The sequence below is a fragment of the Hippocampus comes genome, unplaced genomic scaffold, assembly GCF_001891065.2.
Source record: "Hippocampus comes isolate QL1 unplaced genomic scaffold, H_comes_QL1_v1.1 scaffold45, whole genome shotgun sequence".
Taxonomy (NCBI): Eukaryota; Metazoa; Chordata; class Actinopteri; order Syngnathiformes; family Syngnathidae; genus Hippocampus; species Hippocampus comes.
In genome coordinates, this window is record NW_017805783.1 from 1,951,033 (window position 1) to 1,965,381 (window position 14,349).

The following is a 14,349-nucleotide window of genomic DNA, read 5'->3' on the forward strand; positions in this document are numbered from 1 at the left end:
CTGGAGCCTATCCCAACCGTCTTCGGGCAGTAGGCGGGGGACACCCTGTACTGGTTGCCAGCCAATCGCAGGGCACACACAAACAAACGACCATCCACGCTCGCACTCACACCTAGGGACAATTTAGAGTGTTCAATCAGCCTGCCATGCATGTTTTTGGAATGTGGGAGGAAACCGGAGTACCCGGAGAAAACCCACGCCAGCCCGGAGAGAACATGCAAACCCCAACTGAATAGCACTTTTCCCTCACAGCTTCAAGGTTTGGGGTTCAAATCTTGGCTCAGTTCTTGCCTGGCTAAACTGGCCCAAAGTGGGATCCATTGTTGTCTTTTATCTTGTTTGCTCTTTAAAACGCTACATGCATGCAACGTAACTCATATTTAATGTTAAATTACAAAGAGGGATGCTTATTGTTTTGGCTTAAGCAGTTGGTGATTGGGTGGTTGATGCCATTTAAGTGGACGGGAGCCAAGTGGCATCTTTCCAGCAACCCATCCTAATGACCACCCATGGAAAAATATCGTATTTTATTTTACATATTTTATTTTTACAGGATATTGGCAAGTGTTAATTTGGAGTTGCGCGCCTTCAGTGTAGTACCACAATGTGCTGTAAAATGTAAGTTAATGTTCTGTCTGTCACTGTTGCTGCTCCATATGTGTGTTACAGTCGCAGTTGATAACAGGTTTATAATTACAGTGGCGTATGCCATATTGCTGCTAGCTGGCGAAAGTGTTTTGGGGTTTGTTTGGGGTTTTTTGCATTATATGACGGCCTTAAGGTAGCAGATTTTAGCGAGACAAAACAATTTGTTTTGTTTGACGTTTAATTTTCTTTATGTTTCATGTGTCGTTTTTACACCAAGCCTCAGGTGAGAGTGAGCAAAAGAAGCTTGAAGCAAGCACACTTTATTTGGAGAAGTGTGCGAGCAAGTGAAAACAGGACCGAAGGTACGCTTTAAAAATAGTGTTTTAATAAGTTTACATGTGTTTAAAGCTTTTCGTTGCATCTAAAATGAATCGACCGTGTTAAACGGAGGGTTTCTGCAGACATAGCCAGCTGAAAAGGTAGTTTGTGGCAGAAAAGCAACAATGCTGTAATATGGCATCATTAGAGAATGAGCTAGTAAACTTTCTTTTGGACTTAACAAAACCCTTTTTTACAAAAAAAGTGAGATGGCAGCTATGTAACAACATGAAGAAAATCGGGTATTCGTGAAGACAGCTCGAGATGGAGGATAAAATATCATCCATTCTGGTAACATTTGTTATATTAAACTAACAAGTACAAAACAGAAGACCCTAAAACTCCATTTTAGGCGCTGCACCACCAGTCAGCCATTTAGGTGTCCAAACATTAATTTGAAGCAAGGTCGTGTTCACGTGGCAGAATTTACCCCCGGGTGACACGTGCCCTATCAAAGCAATCAGATATCAATAACAGTGTCCTTCGAGTTACATTAAGATAGTCCCTGTTATCTCCTCGCATTAGCATTCACAATACACACCCATTAGTGTTACGTGTGGGCTAATTGCTCTTTGTGACAAAATGGGCACTTTCAGTGGGTGTGAATTCGCACACATTGAGATACTAAAACGCGCACGTGTCCAAGGTAAATGGTCCAAATCAATTAAGGGTATTCTTCGACATGGCATCGTATTACTCGTCATAACGTAAATTTAAAAACAGAGGAATGAACATTACTTTACAAACTTCAACATTTCTATGGTTGGGAAATGACAAAAAAAGTAAATGCCAGATCACGTGTCACTCACGTGAATGTAGCCTGAGGATAAAAACATGCTCAACATCACATTTACTACATAAACGAAATAATAATTACCTGGCGTGAAGAACAGCGTAATTGTGTTTGTAGAAATTTCACTTGCAGCTTTCCGGAATGAGGAAAAAATACAAGCACTCGAGCAAAAAATAAGTCAAGGAGAAGTTAAAGTAGGTTTCGGGGTCAAAACGTGCGTGTAAACGCTCGTCAAAAACTTGGAAATAGTCGACACCGAGGTGACAAACGAGGGGAAAAAAAATAAGTCGCCAAGTGAACCACTGGGAGGGCGTGGGGGGACGTCCAGGGAGAGAGAGGGGTCATCTTTAGCAGTCTTGAAGTCATCAGTAAATTATGGGCTGGAGTTCATCCAGATGAGGGAGGACGAGATGTGATCGCTGTCATGTCACTCAGCTGTATATATATTTTTTAAATCCAGTATTAAGAGAATTGGCTCTTTTAGGGAGGGTGTTGGGTGGAATATTAGGAAACCTAAAGCTCAAACATTTAATAAATACCCGATTATAAAACGGCCTTTTTTTTTTAATTTTGAGGTACGTAATGTGAGATTAATCAATATGTAACTGACTTGTGTTAGTTTATCAAGGTACACATTTTTTAAACCAAATACCCCTCAAAAATACTTATCTCTCCAAGTAAAATCTTAATGGCCAACATGAAAATACAGTAGCGGAATAGGGCGAAGTGATGTTAATTTTATTCCTCAGACGTACACTATTATGAAACATTCATAAAATTGTAAGCGACTGTAACATTATCAAGTTAGGGGATTGCACATGAATGCCACTTTGTTTTGATTTGTACTTGGCCTGTTGCGCCATTAGTGTTATTTCTGCAGGACTATTGCTACTGCTAGCGGAGGTGAAGTAGCGGCTCCTGCGTTTGACAAATTTCAGCCAGCCCAACTGCAATCTATAAAAAAACAAAAGAGGGTCAGGATAATTAGCCATCCCTTAAAATAGAAAAGAGGGCTTTAAAAAATATGGTCGTTTCATGATGATATTATTTGTGAAAAAAAGTGTTGTGCCTGTCACATTAAGCTCATGTGTGATTTTTCAAAGGTAACATGCATGTCCACTGATGTCATTAAATTACATAAACTATTAAAAGCCATGTGTTTTGGGGTTTGAGAGACAGACTGGGTGATTTCAAAAGTTTACGACGAGAAATACCAGAAGGAAAGTTGCAGATCAAATCTTTAATACAACAACCTTGTAACACAAACAAAAAGCAGGCAAAAAATGTGAGCCTTCTATTTGTTTTTGTAGTCCAACCCACCACAGAACAGTTGTTTTTTGTTTTGTTTTTATTTTCCCACAATTCAAACATAGCAACCACAAGCTGCTTCAAGCACTGAAACAGAACATGATGGTCGACAGGCACGGCTCCAGGAATTTTTCAGTCCCGGGGCTAAAGGGGTGCTTGACCAATACATAACGGGGCTGAGAAAAGAATTTCGAAAATACGTCTATTTTAGACGATCAAATCAAGTGCTTGAAGGACTTAATTAGGGCAACACAGATTTCTGACGGGGTTACAGCACCCCCTAGCCCCGGTATAGCGCCATCACTGATGGTGGACCGGTTTCGTCTCAGTTACCATGGTGACAATGAGGCGTGATGACAGTGCTCGATTTAAATGAGTGGGCCCTTTTCAAAATCCATTTTTGTGTTCATTTCTAATTGATTCCAAGTACAATTTACAGAATGCTGAAGACGATTAGACTCGCCTGCGGTTGAATTTTTGCAAATAATATTTTTAAATGTAACATTTTGCTTTTCTGAACTTTAATGAGTATGTACACATTTTTGCTCGGGGAAAATAAACGTGCATTCCAATGTTACTGTGTGATGCAAACCACACAAAGAAGCAGATCACACACATAGAGGCATGCAAAAAGAGATGATAGAGTGAGAAGCACGCAAATGGTTCTGCTGCACTTCAACTGGGGTTCTGGATGGCCAGCAAGCACACGAGCATCTCCAACTAGTTCCCATTTTTACAATCCTGTCAATAGGGAACTTTTACCCGTGACCCCCCTCCCTCTGATTTTTTTGCGTCTTTTTTTTTTAATATACAAATAAGCCCAAGTTTGAGGGAGTATTTTGTAAAACGCATGCCACTGAAAACACATTTTCTAAAGAAACTCAACAAATATGTGGATTGACTCATTTATATTGAGCACTGTGTTGTTCTCATGAGGATTACAAATAAATATGGGTAGGTAGTACAACACAAATTGTTAAACTAATGTGTTTGAGGGCATATTCAGGGGGACCGAGTACCGGTACATATTTAAAAAGTCAATTATTGAATCATCCTGTTTTTTTTTTTTTTGAGGAGGAAAATATTGTATAGATGACCAAACAATTATATCTACCGTCCGGTTTACTTAAATTATTTAAAAGTGATATATTGAAACAGTGTGCACGTGCCCTCATGCATCTCTGCAGGACCTGAGAATAAAAAAAAGCGAATGTATACCTTATAATATTGCAGAAACACCACCATGGAAAAAGTGTTCTAGACAGAAGACAGTAACACCGCACCAACTTCATTCAATTTTGCTACAGCAGAAGTGAAAGTGCCTGACTGTGAACAGCTTATTGTATACTCTCATGCCAGTGTATATGCTAGCGAAAACAAACAAATAAAATTACAAAGCAAAGCACATAAACTGAATGGGGGAGGATGATATATAAATACAGGAAACAAAACGGTGTAGCAAGACAATAGCAGCCAGGATTTCAGGGAAACAAATAAAATGATGCATTAAGTAATTATTTATAAATTGTATGGGATCATTAAATTTGAGTCTACTTTCATCTAGATTTAACAGCACCTAAGCCACCATTGCTCTGGTAGCTTGGAATGACTGAAATGATCAATAAATATTAGGTTATAGGAGTACATTATTAGTATTTGGATCAGCTTGGATAGTTACAAAAGCTTAGGTTGTTTCCACTGGGTTCAAGCATTTGATGACTGTTTTTTGTAATTTGTTGCGACAATGAGTCCTCAAATTGTGGGGTTAAATCCTGTAATGTATGTAAACGTGCACCCCCACCCAAAACACACACACACACACGCACACGCACACGCACACACACACACACACACAAAAAAAAATCATATCATAACGATGTTTGGTCCATTTAGAGCAGAAGTGGTGTTCTTATGTCCGGACCTGGAATTTGCCAGCCTTGGTCATGTACTTGATGCCTTTGAAAGGTTTATACTTCTCCCCGTACATGTCCAGGCGGTTCACCTTCAGCCCTGTTCAAACAGAAGCATATGCTTTCATTAATATGATGTGTCGATATAGTACAAAAATCTTGGCAAGACATACAGTGCCATGAGACAGTAACCGTCCGTTTCTCAAATTCCTTTTTTTATTTTTGCACGGTTTCCTCACTTTAATATTCAAGATTATCAAACAACTACGAACATCAAAACTCAGTCCATCGTTTTTGGCTTCTGATAAGCAGAAAATTCAGACCAAAGATAACTCCAGCAAACATAAAATGCAGTTTATAAATAGTGATTTTTTTGTTTGTGTGTGTGTGTGTGTGTGTGTGTGGGGGGGGGGGGGTTGGGGGTGACATTGTTGTTGGTACATTGTTAAGTTCTGAGTGTACACTAGGTGGCAGTGTTGCGATAAAAATACTGTTGAGATGGAAAAGGTTGTGCTGTTAGTAGTCTGTTAAGAAAATAGTGTTTGGTCACACTCTGGCCTTGCTATTTTGCCTCGCCATACCACCCACTTAACCCAGTTCGCGGCGATTAAACTACGGACGAAAATCCACTTCTGTCCTTGCTTCGTCCGTCCTTTTTAAAAAAAAAAAATTCTAGCCCTTTCCGTGGGCATCCTTCCAAGACAGAGGGACGGAATGCCCATCTCTAGTTCATATAATGTTCTCTAAGGCAGGGGTGCCCAAACTTTTTGTACCGAAGATCGACTTTTTGATCAACCAATCCCGCGATCGACCCGTTACCGCGCACGCACATACACACACACGCCATGATGAGCAACAGCCTGACACGGAGGCATGCGACGCACTTTTGCAGCCTGTTAACGATCGTAGCTCACATGTACCGTTTTAAAGTGCTTCCCTCGGCCCTCTAGATTGCTATTCTTTGCCCGTGTCCTCGGTGAATGGTACACGAAACAAACTCTGAATGAGAATACTGATAAAAGATAGAGAGCAACAGCTCTGATCACAAGCTGCATTTGCAGACTGTTGAGCGCTAACAACTTCCACTGACGCAGGTCACGCACCACGGTAGGTTAAAGATTTACCTGCTTTATTTTATTTTTATTTTTTTATACTTTTTGTGAAAATGACTGATAGGATGATTAGGGTGCAGTGTACATTAACACAAAAACATATATTACTAACATGCACATAGACACACAAATGTTTTTTTTTTTTCTCCTCTACACCCCTCGTGATCAACTTGGGACCAGTCCACGATCTACCAGTCGATCACGATCGACATAATTGGCACCCCTGCTTTAAGGTCCTGGGAATCATTCAAATGTTATCTTGCAAACTAAGACAAGCTTTTATGTTCTTTTGGTCATCAGGGGTTTGAAATGCCGCCATAGATACCCTTTTTGCCCTGGCTTTTCCTTCATAGTGAGTCATGAACACTAACTGCAATCAAAGCGAGAGGACTGCAGTTGTTGAGTTGGCTCTGTGACTCAAGGCTCGGTGACAACTGTGAGCGCCTGGCTGATTTGTTGCTGTGCTTTTGGGATAATTTCTCTTTTAAAACCGGCCACTCCTGGGAATGTTCACCACTCGTTCCTGTTTTCTCTGTTTGTGGATAATGGCTGTTGACGTGGTTTGCTGAAGCAGTCAAACTTGAGGAATAGGTGTGGAATACTTTCCAGACTGATAGCTGTCAATTACTTTATTTTCATCTGTTGTTGAATATCTCTGCCTCACGGCATTGTGTTATAGATTTTTGAGAACCTTTGGCCAACTTCACTATGTCAGACAGGTTTGATTTAAGTGATTTCTTGTTTGACGGTAGTCAGACTTAGGTGTGCTCAGTGAAAATGAACTCAGTTTTTCAAAATCCACAGTTAATTCATGATTTAAAAAGGGTGGGGGACTATTTTATCATATAGGGTAGGTCACTTTGAATAGTTTTTTTCATTTAATGAATACAATCCCCATTTAAAAACTGCATCTTATTTTTACTCGGATTCTCTGTGTGATATTTACATTTGTTGGATGATGTTAAGCTTTAAAGTGGGGAAACTGTGGGAGGGAAAAAAAGAACTTGGGAAGGAGTCAAACTTACTATTTTTTTTAATGAGAGATGACGTTTTTTTTTGCTCTAAATCTGAATCTGCCCCGTTTTGTTTTCTCCAGCAAATGAGGTTTTAATAATAATAACAACAACATATGACATAAACTAGTACTGCATATTGTTGTATTTATGAATTAAGGCTTAGGTTCCGCAACAGGTGGATTATTTTTCGGAAACGTCAAGACTATAAATGACAACGCATGGTAAAATCAGGGTTGCGTGAGCTATTGCAGGTCAAACTTAAAAACAAATAAAGAAAATCTCTCTGATACCTGATGTGTTAGAGAAAAATTAAGAAAAATTTTCTGTCGACCAATATATGCTTTTTCATGGCACTGTGGTCCACTGCCTCATTTTAATGGCAGTTACAAATGGAGAAACCGAAACAAAATATGTTAACGAGTTTCAGTCCGGTTTAAATACACATAAAATCTAATAAACTGGGTTTGCATAGCAATCGTTTGTATTAAAATGGATGTAATGATGTAGTAACAAGTCTTAAAACCCACGTCTACAAATCATTGAAAATGAATAATTACTTTGGCGCCACCCAGTGGATGCTATGCAGCAGTCCAAACATTTCGGATCAGGAGGGTGTCAGCTGAGGAGGCTTTGTGACAAAGGCCGCATGCTTAAGTGGAGGCTTAAACTGAAATTGTGTTCATTGCACACGGAGGGAATATGTCCATGTTGTGTGGCATGTGTGTGCTTTTGTATGTGTGTGTTTGTGTGAGTGAACCTGAGATGGCCATCTGTTGGATTTTGAACTGGATGTTGATGGTAGGGTTCTCATCAGGCTTGGAGGCCCCCGCCTGCAGACTCATGGTCCCTTTCAAGCTGGGAAGCTTCTGGGGGTTGATCTTGCCAACATCCCAGGTCAACAACTGACCAAAACACACACCCGAATGTTCATGTAGCAACACGAATGGGAAGCATTGATATACAGTCGCAGGTATCCCTTTCCAGACAAGAGTACACTACATAGTGATAGTTACGGTTAGTACCTTTGTGACTGGGTCAAAGGTGTATGTTCCCTGGGAGGGGTTAAGATTGGCGTTGAGAACTCCCCGAGGAAGCTGACTGCTGACTAGGACCGACTCCACAGCCTTGCCCATGGTCTGCTTGGGGCCAAGTGTCAAGTCGAATCGCCCCTGGGAGCTTCCTTCACGGAAAGTAATGTTGTGCTTGACGTACACTGGAATTGCCACCAGGCTAAAAAGGCAAAAACATGAAGCCACTCATGTGATGTGTTTGGTATGTAACCCACATTTGTATGTGAAAAGAGCATAATGCAATCGCAAAGTCATTATTACAGGATATACTTGATTAGAAAACTCTTTGAGGCCGTAAACATTAGACAACCAAATTAAAACCAGTAAGCATGGCAGTAACTGAGTATGTCATAATGTGCCCCGTGACAACATACATTTACTCCACTGGCAAACGTATTCACTGCGTGCCATTCGTAACCGTGAAACGTTATATGATGGGAAGACCATAAATCAAGGACCACCGTACTTGAGGTCTAGCTACTACTTAGTGACATGAACAGAGAGTATCAAAACACCAACTTCTGAGAGCTGACATGATAGGAAAGTAGCCGGAAGTTTCCATCGGGAGGGATGAAGGAAAGGATCCGCTCAGCCTCCCAGCGCTTGAATCGAACACATGGATGAAAACTGACATCATCCAGCAGCCGAGGATTCTGAGACAACGGAGAAGAAAGGGATGTTTTTATGTTTTTTTCTTGTCGTAAGAAAAACTGCTGGCGAACATGAACAAACCTTCGCAATCCCAAATGTTCGCTTCTCAGTGGGATATGGTCTATTGGAGGCTTTTTAGACCTAATAACTAACATCTAGCTCATCGGTCGAAAACGTTTCCTTCCACTCGTCTCCCTTTTGAGGCGTGATTAATAGCCTGCAAGTCCAAGTGCCCAATTCGGATTTAATGCCAATATCCAATCCATCCATCTGTTTCCATATACATTTCAAGTGATACAGAAGGCTATGTTTAGATTCACAGAACACATGAAACCATGTGCAGATGCCCAGAATGTATACAAATAACCCCACAAGGAAGTGACACAGAAGGAAACAAAAGTACAAAAGAAGACTATATTAAATATTATTAGTTGGCCTGATTTGGGCTGAATCTTCAATCCCATTGATTTAAATAAGGGAAACCTCCACAAGACTCCGCTGGTCACCATATGCAATGATTGACATTCTTCTAATGTAGCATATTTAGACCATATTTGATTGGCTAGTCCATCCAGATAGATAGTAAGATTGTTGCAAAACTTGTTTTACCATTAATATGACTCATGACCTGTATAACCCTAGTGGCCTGCCGTTAGGGCCCGTAAAACCCTATTTGAAGGCCGAGCAATGACCTACATTTACGACTTAAAGGTCAAGTGTGAAGTAATTTCAGAAAGTCCCAAATGAATTATTTTTACATCCCAAGTAAATTAATTAAATAAAATACATTAAATAAACATCCAGGGTATGGACATAGAGAGGGTGACCTCCTACAAGTACCTGGGTGTTCTTCTCAACAACAAACTGGACTGGTCGACTAACACGGACACCCTGATTAGGAAAGGTCAGAGCAGACTTTTCCTACTCAGGAAACTGAGGTCTTTTGGAGTTCAGGGGTCACTCCTTAAGACTTTCTATAACTCGGTGGTGGCCTCGGCCATCCATTATGGCATTGTCTGCTGGTCAGGCAGCATCTCGGCCCGGGACAGGAAGAGATTGGAGCGACTAGTCAGGAAGGCTAGTTCTGTCCTGGGCTGCTCCCTCGACACTCTGGAGGAGGTGGGCAACAGCAGGATGCTAGCTAAGCTAAAAGCTATGTTGGACAGTCCCTCCCACCCCCTCCAGCCCGCCCTGACAGCACTCGGTAGCTCCTTCAGTCAGAGACTGTTACACCCGCGTTGCAAGACGGAGAGATACCGCCGCTCGTTCCTACCGACTGCTGTCAGGCTGCTGAATAAAAAATGAATAAATAAATAAAGCATAGAATTATTTAAATGATATGACAACATATGTGAATAGTACTGTGACTATTGTATTTATATTGCACTTAATTGAACTTATTGAGTACTGTGACTATTGTATTTATATTGCACTTAATTGAACTTATTGACCTTATCCATATTTGTATTTATATTGCACTTAATTGAACTGTGTTTTCTTTTCTCTTCTTTCTACCCACAATCTTGCTGCTGAAGGCTGTAAATTTCCCCAGTGTGGGACAAATAAAGGATATCTTATCTTATCTTATCTTAAAGTGAGTCGCAAATGGTGTCTTGGTACACTCGCCTGACTTGTTTGCGGGCAGCGTGGGATTGGCTCAGTGACGGTGTGGATGTGGGTGTGAATGCAAATGTTCAATACTCCTGACAACTGAAAGATAATTGTTCTTAAAACGGATGCCCGAACATTTTTACTTCATCAGCGGCATTAAAAAAAAAAAAAAAAAAAAAAAACCTAACTATACTACAAATACTAGTTTCTGGCAAGAAATATTGTCCTGAAAATTTTTTTTTAGTCGGACATGAGAAAAAATTCATTTTCAAGGCGGATTTTTCAAATTAAAGTGGACATTGTGAGGAGAGGTCAGACAACGCTGTACCTGGCTAGCATGTTTCCAACCCGGTTCAGTTTATTTACAGTATGTCCTCAACTTGTATTCTGTGTATAGTGAAGTTCCGCGGTATTTATGACATAGCTCTGTTCCTGTGGCCGCAAAATAAGCCAAATAGGTACGCAAGTTAAACACCCTGTAGTGTATCTCTAGTAATGAAGTCATCATTACAGTAAAATTTTGTATAAAAACACTTAACACTACGCCATAATTGTAAAACTGTATGACGGCAACTAGGCGTGCCCTCTTGTGCGACCTAACAACGTGTTTTTTTATGCCGGTGCACAAATTAGTTAATTGTGTGCGGTTTGAAACCTTGTAAGCCAGTATCATCGGAAACCACCAACTTAAATGTATAAATAGCACCGTTATTTTCTGCTAGTACTGTATATGTTTCCATCAAATCTGTCTCAAGCCATTTCACTTATTGAGTCAGTTTTACACCACTTACCATAAATGACAGTGTGAGGTCAGGCATGCCAGTCAGTTTGACACAGGCATCGATGACTCCTTGGATTTCCGCCGTTATTGTGGAACCTGATGGCGGGCGGGGGGGAACAATTATATTTCATGACAAACAGGTTGCTTCTAGAAGCCATGAGCGGCCTCAGAGCATTACCTGATTTATCAATGATGGCGTCTATCTCCTCCACCACATCGAAATAGGCCTCATTGTTGGTGTATTTGACTCCAGTGCGTCGCCATGGTACCACTGACAACTGGCCAGTAGGGAGCTGTTCACCCACATTGGTGCTGCCTGGGAAATGGTCAAACAAGATTAGTTTGTGCGGTTACTCAGACTGATGTATAAAGGGTCATTGTTGATCGTTGATGTGCATTATTTGTTGATGAATGATATTACGTACACTAATTTGATCAAATCAGGGCTCCAGACTGCCCTAAAATGGTGCTCTTTTGCTCCTAAAATTTGAGGCAGCACATGTACATTTTTCATCGACCCGCATCTGTCTAACCAGGAAATTTGCAGATTTAATTATTTTTTTTCTGATAGTTCACTTCAGTATTTTTTGCTGTTGACCAAATTCTCATCCAGGCTCCTGTCCATTCATCAGCAAGAACCCCCAAACTTGCTTCTCGCGCCCCTAAAGTTTCAGGTTAGCAGTCACTGTGTTCCCAGTTAAAAAAATAAAAAATAATAATAAAAATAAATGTTTGGAGCCCTGTATCAAAGTGGACCAGGCTACACAAAACAATATTGACCAGTAGAAAGTTCTTCAGCTCCAGAATGGACATTAAAAATAAAAAAAAAAACAAAAAAAAACAATGAAACAAAATGAAACCTACATTGTTGAGCAAATCTATTCGCAGCATGACTACCGTATTGGCCCGAATATAAGACGGTGTTTTTTGCATTGAAATAAGAAAAAGTGGGGGTCGTCTTATATTCGGGGTCTAGACATTATACCCATTCATGACGCTAGATGACGCCAGATATCATTGAAGCGAATGCTGAACTTGACTCCCAGGTCAAAGTGAACCCCTGCCACGAAGAATAAAAATAAAAACAGCGGTAGCACAAAGAAGGAAAAATAAAAAAATAGTGGAAAGAAAGAAAAGAGAAGAAAATAATAGAAGAGATAACAGAAAATGGAGAAACGTAGCGACAATCTGGAGAAAAGTGGGTCTAAGATTGGCCAGGTTAACCAGCAGCTGAGGAGAAGTTATGGTGTAAACTTGAAGATACTTTATCTCTCAAATATATTGTTATAATCATTTGTTTCAGATGTACTGTAATTATTTTCTGTATAAAAATTAATTAGCTGTTCAAAAAGCCTTTTTTCAAACTTGAGTCTTGAAAAAGAGGGGGTCGTCTTATAATCAGGGCCATCTTATATTCGGACCAATACGGTACTTTATAACTTGCAGTGAGCTTAAAAATTTTATAACTTCAATGGGAAAGGACTCTCATCCTATGAATATGAGTCACTTAAGAGGGACCTTCAACCTTTGTGTGTGTTAACTATTACAAAAACATAAAACATGATCGTGTTACCATTGCTGTTAATTTAGAACATCTTTGATACAAATATGACATTGAAAATGATTTAAGTACTGTAATTCCGACTAAGCTTTTCTCCCCAAGATACCCCAAACCCGCACCCAACCAAAATTGTTGGAGCTAATCCTACACATTGTACCTGTGATAGTGTTGACCATTGTGCGGAGAATGGTGGGAGGCTTGATAAGCTCTTTGAGGATGTTAGACTCTGTGGCCAGGGGAAAGCCGTTGTCCAACATCTCCTCTAGTAGTTCATAGACCACGACCACATTGTCCTTGATGGCAGCCTCTGTGCAGACACCAAAGTAGTCCTGTTAAAAACAACACACATTAATGGTTTCAACGTTTGCAGTGTCGAACACAACAGAACTTCAGTACGAGAAATTCATCAAAGGCAAAGAGAAGACATAACGAGAACCTGAAATGTGTCGACGACTCTGTGCAGAAACTCAATCACAAAGAGTGGCGGCACCTCACTCTGTATGACCGCCACAAAGTATATGCGATGTCTTAGAACATTGATAAGGTAGTGGTGAGGAGTGGGGATCACAGGTGGGACGTTCTCCGGCTCACTGGCACGTTCCTGGGCCTCAAAGAAGTAGTCGCACACAGAACGGCTCACCACACTCTTCCAGTGCTTCTCCAGGAAAATGTCTCCTGAGGAGTTGACCAGGAAGAGACTGTGGATCATCTTGACTGAATGCTACAAAATATAAGATAAAAAATCGCGAAGGTTAAACTAGAAAGTGTTGTCAAATCAGTTTGCGTGTTTACACATGTACACGAAAATGAAAATTGACATAATGCCATCAAGGTGATGATTGATGACCCCTCAAAATTATGTAATGCATGTGCAGTTTGATACTTGTGTACTGTGTATCTTACCTTTATTGAAAAAAAAAAATGAGAACCCCATGATTTTTTTTTTCCCTCAAACCCCCAAATATACTTTTCATTCCCCCACCTGAGCTGTGGACCTTTGCAGTTCACTCAGAGTGGTCATGGAACCCTTCGCTGCATCTCTGATCGGTGTTAAAAGTTTAGCTTTAGGCCGTGGCACGCCGGGTCTTGGTAGGTTTGCGCTTTGGGTGTGATACTCACTCCATTTCAATATGATTGATTGAATTGTTCCGTGAGATTGCAAAAAAAAATTTACATCCTAATCCTACTTTAAACTTCTCCACAACTTTATTCTGGACCTGTCTGGTGTATTTCTTGGACTTTGTGACGCTTTTTATCCCCTAATATTTTTTTAACAGACCTGTGAGACCGTCACAGAGCAGGTGCATTTATACTGTGACTGGATTACTGTGACTTGATTTATCATCATCATTCTTTTAGGTCAACATTGGTTCATTCAGAAATCATAAGGGAACCTCTGGAGTCAATTTGGAGATAAAAGGAGGTGAATCATTTCCCATATCCTACATTTCAGGTTTTGTTTGTAAAAAAATAAAGAAATAAAAATGTTTCTAATAAAATTCATTCCATTTCATTACTGTGTCTCACTTGGTCCGGATTCTTATCTCCCACCCCCCCGCCCGCCCACCCT

General features: G+C 40.4%; 2 protein-coding genes across 3 annotated transcripts in view; both read right to left on the bottom strand.

Moving 5' to 3' along the window:
- Nucleotides 1-2,025, bottom strand: part of tet3 (tet methylcytosine dioxygenase 3) — a 50,759-nt gene extending 48,734 nt beyond the window's left edge. For both annotated transcript variants that reach the window (XM_019885168.1, XM_019885169.1), the window contains exon 1: nucleotides 1,844-2,025. The gene's annotated coding sequence lies outside the window, so the exon portion shown is untranslated. The remainder of the gene's footprint in view (nucleotides 1-1,843) is intronic.
- Nucleotides 2,026-2,980: 955 nt separating this feature from the next.
- ap3m2 (adaptor related protein complex 3 subunit mu 2) overlaps nucleotides 2,981-14,349 on the bottom strand; it is a 13,112-nt gene continuing 1,743 nt past the window's right edge. Inside the window, exons 2-9 of the mRNA XM_019885317.1 lie at nucleotides 13,216-13,500; nucleotides 12,937-13,108; nucleotides 11,397-11,534; nucleotides 11,229-11,314; nucleotides 8,695-8,828; nucleotides 8,128-8,335; nucleotides 7,863-8,007; nucleotides 2,981-5,077 (exon numbers count right to left, since the gene is read on the bottom strand). Of these exons, the coding sequence (XP_019740876.1) occupies nucleotides 4,977-5,077; nucleotides 7,863-8,007; nucleotides 8,128-8,335; nucleotides 8,695-8,828; nucleotides 11,229-11,314; nucleotides 11,397-11,534; nucleotides 12,937-13,108; nucleotides 13,216-13,500 (1,269 nt within the window). The 3' untranslated portion in view covers nucleotides 2,981-4,976. The remainder of the gene's footprint in view (nucleotides 5,078-7,862; nucleotides 8,008-8,127; nucleotides 8,336-8,694; nucleotides 8,829-11,228; nucleotides 11,315-11,396; nucleotides 11,535-12,936; nucleotides 13,109-13,215; nucleotides 13,501-14,349) is intronic.